Here is a 14,799-nt window from a genome sequence, read left to right on the forward strand (position 1 = left end):
ATCATAGCTCATAGTTCAATCCGTGCTCCCAATTGAGCACAAAAACAAGAAAACTGTGCAAGTGTAAACAAAAGAGAAATCATAAACGATAGTTCTCCCGTGTTCATCTAATGGATCCATGAAAACTGCGGAATAGGCCGACAAGACGGTTAATGATCCACGCATACAAATAAACAGCCAAGTCTACGTCCATAACACATGGGGTTTTGCGCGACAAAAGTTTATAAACAAGTTTAAGACTCAAGTTTGTACGAACACATGAACATCCCAAAACATTAAAAATAAAAAGGGATTAGGTACGAGATTACTCACCTGAAAAAGGTGTGTTGAAAGATAATGCAAGAACCAACTTTTAAATAAGCACAAGTTAACCTATAAATAAGAATTTATTGGTTTAATGATTTGTTTTATGCCTAGAATATATGTTAGCATAGAAATATGTATCTTTAACAAATTATTATATATTATATATTACCGGAAATCTGGGCAGGACAAGGGAAAAGACGAAGGCAGAGTGAGGAGGCGGCTGAGGAACAACGGCAGAGAGCAAAAGGGGGATTTGGGGAGAGTTTAAGTGTAGTGTGTGAAGTGTTAAGAAAATAGCTATATTTATAGGCAAACCCTAGGGAACACAATCCCTTAAAAAGAGGAAAAGATCTTCTTAAATCAGACAAAAGATATCACAAAGCACAAGAAAACAAAAGCAAAAGATATGGAAAGATATGCCGGCAGCTGCAGGGGATGGGGAAGGCTGACAGGTTACAGAATAAAGCAAGGGAGGAGTCAGAGAAAACACTGTTCAAGACATGCAAAAGAAGATTTCAAAAGATTATGTCAGTCACTTTATCTGTCAACCAATAGGATTGGTGCGCATGCTGCGCCGAAAGTGGCTTTTCGGACAGATGTCGGAACTGACCTAAAGAGCTCAAACAAAAGATAAGATATCAAAAGATACAGGTTGACCTAAACAGAAGAAAAGACTTAAGGTTTAGCGCGAGAAGATTCGAGCGCACGCGCGAGGGCGAAGGCAGACAGAACAAGCCTTAGCGCGTCGCGGGAAGAACTTAAATCCTTAGCGCGCTGCGAGAAGAATTACCATTCTTAGCGCGCTGCGGGAAGAACTATAATCCTTAGCGCGCTGCGGAAAGAACTATAATCCTTAGCGCGTCGCGGAAAGAACTATCATTCTTAGCGCGTCGCGGGAAGAACTACAATTCTTAGCGCGCTGCGAGAAGAATTCGTCTCGCGTATCGCAGGAACAGCCGGTCTTCACGCAGGCTTCCTTGTAAGGAGTCTGGCGCGTGGAGCTGCGCAGACATCCTAAGGCGGGAAGAACCAAAGGACAAGCAAAGGGTTAAGAGAAAAAGGGGTTTCAGGCTCAAGGGTTAAGCAAAAGAGGCGGGATGGCGACAAGAGAGAAAGAGGCGGGACGGAATTATTATTATTAGTAAGTAATATAAAAATAATATGTATATATATATAATTTATTTAATGTTAAATTTACAAAGATTAATAATTTAAATTTTAAATCATAAAAAGAATCGGATTCGAAAACGGGTACCTGGGTCGGGTCGGATTGGGCAGTTGTCACAGATTGGGCTGGGTGTCCCGATGACCGTCGATCCACGGGGGGATTTGCTATTTATCTTGGTTCTAATCTAATATCTTGGTGCGCTCGTAAACAACGCACTGTCTCTCGGTCATCAACGGAATCCGAGTACAAGGCCTTGGCAGACACAGTTGCTGAATTAACTTGGCTTGAAGCTCTCTTAAAGGAACTCAATATTTCCTTGAATTCTGCACATGTCTTGTGGTGTGACAATCTAGGAGCCACTTACCTATCAGCAAATCCAGTATTCCATGCACGTACAAAGCATGTCGAGGTTGATTTTCACTTCGTTAGAGAGAAGGTTGCTCAAAGAAAGCTATTGGTTCAATTCATCAAGACTGATGATCAGATTGCTGATGTGTTCACTAAGCCTCTATCTACACAACGGTTTATTCTCCTACGATCCAAGCTACAGGTCGTTCCCCGACCTTAGCTTGCGGGGGAATATTAGACAGTCATGAATATGAATAAATTGTAGGTTATGTAGGTTATGGAGTTGAATAGACTCTAGATTTAATGCTTATGGTTCTATATATTTTCCTTGTAATCAGTATGTTGAGATATATAAAACAATCTACAGTTACCTAGTTTATCTTATCAAAACCAGACAGGGTTTTAATAGTTTTATTACTGTCACTATTTCCCACTTTCCTATCTGGTTTTTTTTATCAAAACCAGACAGTGTTGGGGATTTACTGACTGTATTAATTTTAGATTCGCTTTCTGGTAATCCCAGACAGGGATTCGTTTTTACAAAACGACAGTTTCTCGACTGACCGAGCGACTTTCTCGGTATAGTGGGACCCGATACCGCTAGCGACGACCACGGTATCTCCTACCACTCCAGCGGCACACCACTGCCTGGGGGTGGAAAGTGGGGGGACTGGAGAACCATGCATTTAACAACGGATTAAATACCAAAGATGCGGAAACGCCGGAACCGGCGAATTCCGGTGAACCGAAGTGGCCGCAATTACGACGAGATTGCCCGAGACCGACAACGCTTGTATCGGCAAATTACGCGAAATAAACGATGGATGCCGGACCGAAAGGTGGTGGATATCCGGCGGTAACGGTGGCGAATCGATAGCGGTCCATTTCGAACATATCGGATCGAATGAGAACATTGTGAGCATTTGGCCACCGTCCACGGCGGCGTTGGTGGGTAGTGAGAGGGCGTAAAGTGACCGGAACGGTAGAAAGTTGCCGGAATAAATAAGCCGGCGCCATGACCGGCAAACGTAATATAAGACGGTAGGTGAGATATAAGATAGACAAGTTTGGGCTATGTGATCCGGCAGGCCTGGTAGTAGAGAGTGCTGGTCGTCGGAAAGCTTACGGCGTTTTCCGGTGGGGTTTACGGCGGCGCGTGAGGTTACTGTTGGATTGGCCATAATAATAATAATAATATTATAGGTGGGTGCTAAAAGGTTTGTGGTTGATGAGGCTTAAAATGGAGTGGCTAGTTTAATATTTAGCTAAAATGATGTCAAAAGTATATTTTTATTTTTTAATAAATTGTTGTTTATTATTTAAATTTAATAAAAAAGATGTTATAGTTTATTATAGCCGGTTTTTTATATATTTGTTAATGAAATTAAATATGATTTTGATTATATGGAATCTTAAACTTTTTTCACCGCCTGTTTACATTGACGATTTATTATAGTCACGTGAATTAAATTATATCAAATGTGTTATATTTATATTGTTAAAAGAATAATAAGTTAATTGGCTTATGTGGGAGTGGTGAGAAAAATACTAGGTGTTTCATGTAATCAAAGTTTGATTTTGTTCTCATTATTTAGTTTCGACGGCACCAGATAATAATGGGAGATTAGACGAGTTGATGACGCTAATTAATTGGATCCTTGAACTGAACAAATTTATCCCACCGCATTATCGTGCTCTTGGGCGAGTGTTCACGTGTGTTGGTCTTAGATGAGGGTTTTCTCCAGATCAGAAAATTTTTGTAAACCGACATGGTGAGTTTAGTCAGTTGTTCATTTAGAAAATTCGTTGGTCATTTATAAAAAAAGGAAGAAGAATATAACCTGCTTAAAATATGGATATACTTAATAGAAGTACTGTAGTTTTTAATGTTTAAAGGCTTAAGAAGAAGTACAATTTGAAGGAAAAAGGTATTAAAAGGAAAAAGTAGCCAAGGACATCATGAATAAAAGGCAAAAGTTGGATCTTGAATATGAACAAAAATTAGGTTCACCCTATATTTACTTTTTCTTTTTTCTTTTTCTATTATTTCTATATAAGATTAAATTAAAAGTTTAGTCCATTTAGTATGTAAAAAATTAGAAAACTCCATATAACTTGATTATAATCCAAGTAAAAGGTTTGTAATATATTACTCTTACTCTTCTTTAGCCTCTAAATATGTTAAATATTTATGTTTTGATAACTTGAATTCACTAAAGAATGCAATATTATTTATATTTTTTTAAATTGATAGAATAAATGATTTATTAATGATCGAAGAGTACCCAACTAGATACAGAACATGCTATAAAGTATGACCCCCACCAAGGCATTGATGAAAAAAGTTTACAAATTCTAAGTTACACAATTCGGGTCAATCTAGCAATACTGGCTTTGATAAATCTATACGAATAAGTTAACCTTAATCTCGTCGATCATCTTTGACCCAAAGGAAGATTTAATGTCGAAAATTACATCACATGCCCACCAAAGGAACCTAATCGTTGATAGAGATCTTGCATAGGTCACATACATATGCAACGCCAGTTTGAGGAGTGTCATTGGATATTAAGTTATTCTTTAATTTTATTTAGATTGTGTTTCATCATGTTTTATAAGAAAATCGAACACACGTCATGGTTTACTATTAACAACTTTAATCGACTTAATAAGAAAATTAACAATTTCACAACTTCCTTGTTAAATTTATGTAATATTTTCATAGAGAATAATCAAAAGATTATTTTGTTAATTGATATAATTTATACTTCCCAAGAATCTTTTACTGGTTAAAAAGTCAAAGTATGAAGTAACGTCAAAGTCAAAACTAATAAAGCCATGAGTTGACATTGTTAAACTTCAAATCAAATAGTGAGTAGTTATGTCAATCTTTTCTACGTAGTTATGCATAATAACAAGAAGTCTTACCAAATCTCATGGTTTTAAGTTTATATCTACATTAAAACTTGAAAACACGTATTTTTCAGCTTTTTTTAAATTTTATTAAAACCAGTACGTATTTAATAATATACAAATGGATTCACCTTTAAACATCTTATCACAAATCCATCCGTCTTTAAACATCGATCACACTTGGGAACGTAAACATCCCTCTACTACGCCCAAAGGGCACGTCGAAAAACTCGAAATGAATTAAAATAATTAAAGACAGAATTACAAATTTTGTCCTTTAAAAAAAGCCAAATTACGGTTCGTGTCCTTTTTTTAGTTTCCTTGCAGGCGGTGTACTTTAAACTTTTTTTTTCTACACGTTATGTCCTTTACGCTAACTGGGTTAGAAAAACTCAGTTAAATGCCCTCACGTGAGGCGCATGTGAGGGCATTTTTGTCTTTTCGTCTACCCTGCAACTTCTTTAACTTAACCTACCCCTCAGCCCTTTCTCTTCCCAAAAACTCAGTACAATCTCCGGTGAACAATGGCTTCAGCTCCGATCAAGATAAGCAATGAACAAACTCCTGATCTTCAAATCACTTATGAACTGAAACCCTCCAAATCACCGGTAACCGATGTGACTCCTGTGGCTCAGCTTTTGATGTCTAAAACCTCGCCCCCTGCTCCGTTAACACCTTCGGTTGCATTATCGGTATCTTTCACTATTTATTATTAGTTTGCAAGTACAATTTGAGTTATTGGTGGTTGGATCTGCTGTGCTTTTAGGGCAAACGCAAAAGGTTGAAGCCAACCAGATTTGACTTTGCTTCCTTTAAATCCAAGAAGAAGAAACACCAACGCTTGATTTCAAAGCATAAGGTTTGTAATTTTGTTTTATATATTGTGAATTTGTGATGTATAAACCCCCAAATATGGAATTGAAATGTATTGGTTGGTTTTAATCATTTTATTCATAGTGTACGTGGTTCAGTTTTTATAGAAAAGAGAATGATAACTGATTGATTATTTTTTGTTTACAGGCGGAACATGATCCTTCGAGAACGAGTTTGAGGTCGGTTTGTCTTTGAAAGCTTTGTTCTGGTCGCCGGAATACTCACCGTCACCGTCGCCGTGACCACCACCAGTGCAGTCATCGATCTCCTTGTCGGAAAATCGGCTGTGGTGGTGATGATGATGTAGATGACGTGGAGGGGATCACGACGGGCCAGGTTTCATGTGCTGGGTATATGGTGGAGGCGTGGTGGTGGCGATTAACATGGTCTCCGGTGGCCGTTAGTGGTGTGGTGGTGGTTTAAACATAGAGAGAGAGAGAGAAGGGGGGGGGGGAGAAAGAGAGAGAGTCGTACAAAAATGAAGAAGAAAGAGGAAGAAGAAGTTGTAGGGTAGACGAAAAGACAAAAATGCCCTCACATGCGCATCACGTGAGGGCATTTAACTGAGTTTTTCTAACCCAGTTAGCGTAAAAGACATAACGTGTAGAAAAAAAAAAGTTTAAAGTACACCGCCTGCAAGGAAACTAAAAAAAGGACACGAACCATAATTTGGCTTTTTTTAAAGGACAAAATTTGTAATTCGATATAGATAATGATAAGTATTGATATGAGTCCCAAAATAGAAACCTATATAATGAGGCATTATGTTGGCCACACATGACTTTGGGACCTCAAAGCATTCAAAGCTTTATGCATCACTTAAATTAGGGCTTGGCTTGGTTGGACTTTTGGAATAGAGTAAATGCATAAAGGTGGTATGTTGTTAATGACATCAAGCATACATACATTCATTGTATCTATCTGTTTTCTTGCCCATCAAATTCAACTTTTCCAACTGCCCTTTACCCATGAGACCCTACGTTTTTAGGGAAACTATTTATTGTTAAGATAATTACACAAAAGTTGTCTCGAATAAGACATCTTAACGAGATATGCGTACTATGGATAAAAAAGCTGAATCATACGGGACGAATATCAGAATAAAAGATTAATTTACAGAATTTTCATGGCACAAATAGGATCATCCACGAGAATACCTTAAAATTTTGGGGTTACTAAAAGAAAAGACCACTAAAAATAATTTGGTTAACTTTATCAATTGGATTGCATTTCCAAAACTCAATACGGATCAAACCAAACATAAAAATGATAAACAACTTAATAAAATGACCCGCATAAAAAATAAAAAAAAGCTTTTGTTTTTTTTTTCTTCTTAAAAAGAAAAAAGAATATCATACATGACCTATGGTTGTATGGATTATCATGATTTTCATTGTACCAATGACTATGAGAGTCAATTTGCATACATTTGTTTTATAACAAATTTATATAACTTTTTTAAACAATTATAGAAATCTTGGGAGACTAAGCCTGAAGTAGGGGTGAGCACGGTTAGATTCGGTTATTGGGTGAAACCGAAACCGAAGCAATCGGTTATTTTAGAATACCAACCAATCGGTTTTTGGTTATTTTTGGTTTCGGTTTCGATTATTTTTTGTTTTTTTTATAAAAAAAAAGAATTCAAATAAATAGAGTACGTCATATATATAGAATTCAAAATACAAAAATAGACACCTGTTACTTGGATACAAACAAATACAAAGTTGTTTGAGTAGTAAAGTTTAAAAATCAAACAAAGTTTTTAATAAAAAAAAACACTAAAAGTTTGGCCTGAATCTTCATTCATTATCTTATTTATCTTCAAATTTAGACCCAATCTTCATCATCTTCATAATCTTCATCACTGTCAATTGTAGATTCTTTTGGTGTTTTGTTTCCGGTCATAACATCTTAAAAACACATAGAAAACATAGGTTCGATTAATCGGTTTTGTTCGGTTTTTTTAAAATGGATAATCGAACCTAAACCCAAAAATCGGTTTTTCTAAAACTAAAGATTAACCATCTAATAATGTTTCGGTTCGGTTTTTTTCGATTTGGTTTCTTCGGTTATTCTGTTTCGGTTCGGTTAATTCGGTTTTCTGCTCACCACTAGCCTGAAGTGGTCGCCTTCCCCAACCTCCCTTTGGGCCGGCCCTAGGGCGTAAACAACTAAGATCATTCATGGAGCATCTCTATCTCCATTTATATAATTTAACTAAATATCATATTTCTCTAAACTTATTTCTAATTTTTGTTTAACCTCCCACAGGTAATTACTAGTTTATGCGTAATGACTAGTAATGGATACTTTACAGGTACTTGACAAAATTATATAATCACACATGAGAGAGAGATTAACTTTACGCGCTTGTATATTTAAAAACTTCATAAGACCTTGTACAAATTTATATAACCACAAATGAGAGAGATTAACTTTACGCGCTTGTACGTGTAAAAACTGCATAAGACCTTGTACGTGCCTCTCAAAAAAGACTTGCTCGTATATGATAGATAATCATGAATAGAGAGACTATTATATAACTGTTTATGTATCATATCCAAAGCAATATATACGAGGTTTACGCATTTCTTACAATTATTGTTAAAAATTAGTTATTATTAACATACACATGCCAAACATTTAACATTACTAATAACAAGATCCACACTAGACAAGATGGTTCAATGTAATTATTTGTAGGGATTAAAGTTCAAGTCTACCATTATTGATATACATGGATGTAAATCCGATCACTACGTATTTCAAACGGGTTTTTCCTGCTCAGTGTTCTCGACCTGTGAGGTCGATGAAGTTTGACTTTCTTCTTTGACTTTGACCTCACTAGTCAAAGCGGTTTCTGCTGGTTTCATAGTGTCGGTTTCTGAAGGGTCAGGTCCCGCTTTCTCTTTGATTTCTGAGCATCTGGCAATGATGTGTTCAAGCTCATCGTGTAGATTTAAAGCTTCGAAAAGGAGTGCGTCGTCGGTTGTTATTTCTGCTATTCTTTGAACCACGGGCAGAGACTCCTTGCACTTTTCCAACATGCTAACCGTTAACTCATCCTGCAGAACGAGCCATACGGGTTAAATGTAGACCAAGCCCCAAAGTGTATTTATCGCGCATATAACATTGTTAAACATACCCAGTATAATCCCACTTATGAAACCAAAATAATAATAATAATAATAAATAATAATAATAATAATAATAATAATAATCAATCAATCAATCATGCCCAGTAAAATCCCACCGACAGCAAAGCTATAAGTAGGGTCTGGGGAGGGTGGGATGTAGGCACACCGTACCTCTATCCAAAGGAATAAAGAGGTGGCTTCCAGAGAGACCCTCGGCTCTAAGTACATGTGTATGAAGCAAAATAAAGGAAATCAAAGCTTAACAGTTATATAAAAACTACTACTAATTATAATAATAATAATAATAAATAACTGAATTTATTTCAGGTTGACCCGACCCGACCCAACTCATACAAAAACTAACACATTTTTATCTACTAAACAAGAAGCCCGACCCGCATATTATGCCACCTCACACCATAAATTAGGGCACAGAACCCAAAAACCGATCTGTAACTGAAAAATCGAGAAAACATAATCCAAACAACCAAACCTAAACAAAAACCGACGGTTTGGTTTTATATTTTCGTAAGAACTTTCGGTTCGGTTTTGCATGTAACTAAAACCGAAAAAAAAACCGAACTTAACCATATTTATAGTTTCATTTTATTATTTTGAATGTTAAGTTATACGAATTTAATAAATAGTGTAACCTATTTTAGGCCCACATGTATAGTAATCAATATGTCACTTATTTAACAAAAACGATTTAGGCCCGTTTCAGTATTTTGGGCCAATATTCTTTTTAACCCAAAAATTTCAAACACATAGTACGACTGGAAAAACCGAAACCAGACTAAACTAAAACCAGTAACTGAGAAACAAAAACCCAAAACCCGACCAAATTATGTCTACATGAGTACATGACAAGGTCATCAAAGATCTTACATTAATCGGTATGGGCTCCATTCCTGAATCGAGTATGCTTGATAAAAGTTCAAGACTGTTCCTACCAACCAACAGCAGTTCTTTCTTTTGTTCCACAGATTGACCACTGTAAGTATATGGAGCGGTCTCGTCTTCTAATCCCATCAAGTCAATATCGGGCAACGGGTATCTATCAGGAGCGGGTATAGGTTGTTCATAAACAAGCGATTCCATTGATCGACTCCCAGGGCTTGAGTTTCCACCCTGTGATCTTGTTGGGATCCCGTCGGCCTTCAGGTTCTGCAATATATACATGCATATGTTTCTGTTATAATTAATGCGTAGATCTTTATATTCTACATGCATAAGAATTCAACAGCAGCAACAACAACAGTTATAATACTAATAGTAATAGTAATAATAATAATAATAATAGTAGTAGTAGTAATAATAGTAGTAGTATTAATAATAGTAGTAGTAGTAATAATAATAATAATAATAACAATAGTAATAATAACAATAATAATAATAGTAATAATAATACTAATAGTAATAATAATAGTAGTAATAAATATAGTAATAATAATAAGCACGCCTTCATTCCTTTTGTTTTCGATACATTTGGGTCCTTGGCCCCCGATGCTGCTACGTTTTAAAGAGTTCAGCGGGCCGTGCACAGTAACTCAACGACGCTGAAGAACGATAACTTTGTTTTCAGTAGGATCGGTTTTTCCATTCAAAAGGGGGTGGCGGCGCAGCTTGTTGCCCGCTTACCTGCCTCTCTATTGTAATTGGATCCTTTTATTTGAAATTTTAAGTATTTAATGTAATCATACATATATATTAATAAATAAATAAATAAATAAATCATCATCATCATACTTAGTAAATCCCACCAATAGCAAAGCTATGGTAGGGTCTGAGGAGGGTAAGATGTAGATAGCCTGACCTCTACCCCATAGGAATAGAGAGGCTGCTTCAATGAGACCCCCGGCTCGATAGTAGTTTTGCATAAAGTCTTGGACATAAGCCACATAACAGTCAACCATCGGGACACCGGCCGATTGGTGCATGTACCCTTGTCTTTCGGCTATCAACGCCACCACATGATGCCTGATTAACCTTCCGACATTTTTAACGTTATTTTCACGAGATTAGTAAAATAACGTCAAAATTAGTGCAATTTCACTTTTGCCCACCTGAGGTTCACAAATATATACATTATATGCGCACACCGCAAGCAGGGCGTAATAAATAAATAAATAAATAATAAGAAACTGGATAGTCTAAGATCTAAGTAGAATTTGACAAGGGCGTAGACCGTTTCCTCATTTTAAAGCATCATTGTTACTTTGGTCAGTGTGACGACAAAAGATGCGTCAGGATCGGGCTCAAGGTATGGGCATGGGTGGCCACACATGATTCAAAAAGATATCCGGGCTATACAAAATCTACAAATACAAAATGTACACAATTACACATACATGTCGTCCATTCTGAGTTCTGACGAGTTACTTTCGGGCTGCAGGCTTGCAGCTCAGATTTGGGCCCGGGAAAGGCTGGAACTGGTCCATTAGACTCCCAAGACCCAACCCAATAATCTTTGTGGAAACAAATATTATAACTTGATTAAAAATACACCTATTGGCTATTGCTGTTGGTATCTTGCTTATATTTGACCACATCCATTTAATTATTAATTCAAAAGTTGCAATTATTGTGTGATGGTCTAATAAATAATAATGGCGTCGATGACTAGATGCTTTCTTGATAATGAAAAGGTATATAATACAAAAAACAATGATCTACTAGAAAACAGTTATTCCATTTCCATGATTGTTTTCTAACTTCACAAACATTGGATTCTCCAAAAACCAACAAGAAATTAAAAGACTAACAATGAATGATAATATTATTGAAACTAAAATGCTTCTCAAGTCATTTACAGCAGCTATATTATGCAGGATATTAATGGAAAACAAGTATCTAAATATGAGCGTTCTTATTTTAGATTATCACTTTAGGCCTCTAATGTAAATGGATCCTATAACCATTAACACTTATGGTGCTTAATTTGTCTTCATCTACTCAAACAATTGGGAAAAAACATAAAAAGACCTACACGCAAAAAACAGTTAATAAACTCTTATAAAGTCATTAGCAAGTGTTATAAAAATCGTTCCTAGGCGCCAATTAATCGGATATCGGAGGCTAGCCGATTCGATTTCAGCAAATTGGACCATATGTTCGTTAGTCGGACCTAATCGGTCCAAATCGCCCTAAATCAGCTCATATCGTTCCTAGGCGGCCCAATGGTTTTTTAGTGAAATTCGGTAAAAAGTGGGCAAACTCTTTGAAGTATTTGAAAATTTATACATATTTTAAAAAAACCTATATATAAAATTTGCAAAAACTTCGTATGTGCATGTATTACTTTGAAAAATTACATATATAATTCCAATCCGATTAATCCCTATTAATCGCTAGTCGGTACTCCACGACCTAACTAGCGGCTAGCAAGTTCTACAACACTGTCATTAACCATAGCTATATCATGCAGGGATATTAATTGTAAGGCAAACAAACAAATATCTAAATATTTCAATTGCACATCCTAATTTTCAAGGTTGCAGAAGTCACTAGGCGCTGCCAACTCGCCAACTACTCGGGAACCTAGTCGTGAATCTGACAACTATATGCTAGTTTTAGATGATCACTTATGGCCTCTAATGTAAATAGATCATAAAATAACACTTATTGCGCTTAATTTGTCTTCATCTACTCAAACAACTAGCAAAAAACAACTATAATCAAATCAAACATAACAAACCTAAATGCAAACCACAAATAATATACTAAAGATAATGGAAAACCAATTCACTCAAAATTGGGCAAAATCTTAAAGTAATTGTAAAATCATACGTAACTTGAAAAACTATATATATAAAATTTTCAAAATATATGTGTGTATGTGCGCGCGCATAACTTTGAAAAATCACATACAAATTCCAATCCAATTAATTCCTATTAATCGCTAGTCTACTAGTACCCCCACAGCGGTACAGTACTCCACCACCTGACTAGCACCTACTCACCTAGCAAGTTCTACAGCACTAGCTATATTATGCAGCATATTAATGGTAAGGTAAACAAACATATATCTAAATATTTCACATCCTAATTTTCAAGGTTGTAGAAGTCACTAGGCGCTGCCAACTCAGTCAACTAGGGAGCCTTAGTTAGGGAGTACCCATGGATGACTCACCGAGTACTCAAGGACCCACGCGCGTTTCTTACAACTATATGCTAATTTTAGATGATCAACTATGGCATCTTTTTAACACTTGTTGCGCTTAATTTGTCTTCATCAACTCAAACAATTAGTTAAAAACAACTCTAATCAAATCAAACATAAAACACCTAAACACAAAACAACAAATAATATACTAAATTGAAAAAAAACAATTCACTCACTAAGTAAGTCTGCTGAAAAACCGTTAAGTAGATAGCTCTTCCAGATAATATTTAATCATTTGCTATTCATATGTAAACGAACATAAATAAACAGACATAAATGAGCATATATAAACAAACGAAACATGTGTTCATGTTCATATCGTTTAGTAAAACGAACACAAATTTTTGTTCATGTTCGTTCGTTTATTAAATATACGAGCATAAACAAACTCCCCGCCAACCAGTTCACCGACGTTCAGTTTGTTTGCCGGCCTATTACGTTTAGATTATCAATTATAGCCTCTTTTTAACACTTATCGCGCTTAAATTGTCTTCATCTACTCAAACAATTAACCAAACATAAAACACCTAAACACAAAACAACAAATAATATGTTCACTGACCAAATAAGTCTGTCGAAAAACGGGCAAATACGCAAGCTCATCCGACTCACCCCACGCCCGAATCAACCGCACCGCCTTCACCCTATTCCGCTCATCCGTCCTCTTATCCTTAACAACAGCCACCATATCCTCAAGCACCTTCTCCGACGCCACTTCCGAAAACACCTTATCGCAATTCGACGTACACGTCTCCAACAAATCCAAACTCAACCTCTGTCCCACAACATTCTTACTCAATAATATCTTCCTCTTAATCGCCTTCACGATCTCGGTCCCGTTATACTGTTCTGAATTAATCATGGCGCATATTCGCATATTGAGCCCCCAGTTAGGGTTATCTAGTGTGTCTGACGTGGCGTCGTCGACTGCTTTGGACTCTGGTGTTGGGGTTTGGAGGATTTGGTGGAGTTTGGTGCCGACGAGACGGCTGCCGGTGAGTAGGCGTTCGCCGAAGGAGGATGAAGCTAGTTTGAGTTTGTCCATGGTGGTTTGTGGTGAAATTGAAACCCTAATAATAATAATAAGAGTGGTTGGTTGATTTGCAGGTGGTGGATCAAAGTGATGTGTTGTCGGTATTTGGTAGCATGTTGACTAAAGATATTACGGAACTGATATTATTATTATTATTATTATTATTATTATTATTATTATTTATTATTATTATTTAAAGTATAGTTATAGGTTCATGGCTTTATAGTCTAGTGGCATCTTGGTGGTGGGATAAGGCTTAGGGACCATAAGTTCCTCGGTTCGAATTCCACAAGGGGGTTTTTCCAAGATTTATTGGTTTCCACTTGAATTGGTGGTTAGGCATTATTGTCTAGTGGAGATGGATATGATCGCGTGATTCTGCTGGTGACACGATAATACTCTAGTGGTCCGTGAGTGATTCCAATTTGCCGTTCAAAAAAAAAAGTATAGTTATAGTATGATATGTTTGAGTTACCAAATTTAGAGGTAACTCTTAAATTAATAAATAATAATAATAATAAGCACTAGGTCACGGATAGAGGTGTATAAATCGGTTTAAAACTCAAAACTGGTTTGGGTTGAAACTGGTTCGATTTAGTTAACAAAAGTCAAAACCGGTTTATGATCGGTTTTGGTTCGGGTTAAAACCGGTTTCTCGACCAGGTTACGACCGGTTTCAGTTCGGGTTATGAATGGTTTTTGCACGATTTTAGGTGTTTCGGTTCGGTTAACCGGTTTGGAACTGGTTTTGGGAGAGAAGTTTGCAAACCCGTTCCAAGTAGGTTTTCGTCATGCTTGGATTGCGCGCATATAACGTATATATGTGTGAACTCTCGGGTAATTTTGACGGTTATTT

General features: G+C 36.5%; 3 protein-coding genes across 3 annotated transcripts; 1 reads left to right on the top strand and 2 right to left on the bottom strand.

Annotated features, from left to right (window-relative positions):
* Positions 1-2,508: 2,508 nt before the first annotated feature.
* On the bottom strand, positions 2,509-3,003 carry LOC143596260 (F-box/kelch-repeat protein SKIP25-like). The gene has a single exon (XM_077075084.1). The coding sequence runs from the start codon at positions 3,001-3,003 to the stop codon at positions 2,509-2,511; it is 495 nt and encodes a 164-aa protein (XP_076931199.1).
* Positions 3,004-5,245: 2,242 nt separating this feature from the next.
* Positions 5,246-5,803, top strand: LOC143596261 (uncharacterized). Its single transcript, XM_077075085.1, has 3 exons — positions 5,246-5,427; positions 5,502-5,594; positions 5,756-5,803. The coding sequence occupies exons 1-3, from the start codon at positions 5,260-5,262 to the stop codon at positions 5,801-5,803; spliced, it is 309 nt and encodes a 102-aa protein (XP_076931200.1). The 5' UTR covers positions 5,246-5,259.
* A 2,447-nt stretch (positions 5,804-8,250) lies between these two features.
* LOC143596270 (TOM1-like protein 2) lies at positions 8,251-14,058 on the bottom strand. Its single transcript, XM_077075090.1, has 3 exons — positions 13,473-14,058; positions 9,634-9,912; positions 8,251-8,673 (listed from the first exon to the last, which is right to left on the bottom strand). Exons 1-3 carry the CDS (start codon positions 13,953-13,955, stop codon positions 8,374-8,376), a joined length of 1,062 nt encoding a protein of 353 aa, XP_076931205.1. The 5' UTR covers positions 13,956-14,058; the 3' UTR covers positions 8,251-8,373.
* Between the last annotated feature and the right edge of the window lie 741 nt (positions 14,059-14,799).

The sequence above is a fragment of the Bidens hawaiensis genome, unplaced genomic scaffold (genome assembly GCF_021521415.1).
Source record: "Bidens hawaiensis isolate Kalapana, Puna unplaced genomic scaffold, B.hawaiensis_p1.1 tig00046194_1, whole genome shotgun sequence".
Taxonomy (NCBI): domain Eukaryota; kingdom Viridiplantae; phylum Streptophyta; class Magnoliopsida; order Asterales; family Asteraceae; genus Bidens; species Bidens hawaiensis.

Coding starts and splice junctions, on each gene's coding strand:
- LOC143596260 (XM_077075084.1), bottom strand. CDS start 3,003: ATGGCCAATCCAACAGTAACCTCACGCGCCGCCGTAAACCCCACCGGA.
- LOC143596261 (XM_077075085.1), top strand. CDS start 5,260: ATGGCTTCAGCTCCGATCAAGATAAGCAATGAACAAACTCCTGATCTT. Junction 5,428..5,501: donor CACCTTCGGTTGCATTATCG/GTATCTTTCACT, acceptor CTGTGCTTTTAG/GGCAAACGCAAAAGGTTGAA. Junction 5,595..5,755: donor GCTTGATTTCAAAGCATAAG/GTTTGTAATTTT, acceptor TTTTGTTTACAG/GCGGAACATGATCCTTCGAG.
- LOC143596270 (XM_077075090.1), bottom strand. CDS start 13,955: ATGGACAAACTCAAACTAGCTTCATCCTCCTTCGGCGAACGCCTACTC. Junction 9,913..13,472: donor TTTTTCGACAGACTTATTTG/GTCAGTGAACAT, acceptor TATATATTGCAG/AACCTGAAGGCCGACGGGAT. Junction 8,674..9,633: donor TGGAGCCCATACCGATTAAT/GTAAGATCTTTG, acceptor CTCGTTCTGCAG/GATGAGTTAACGGTTAGCAT.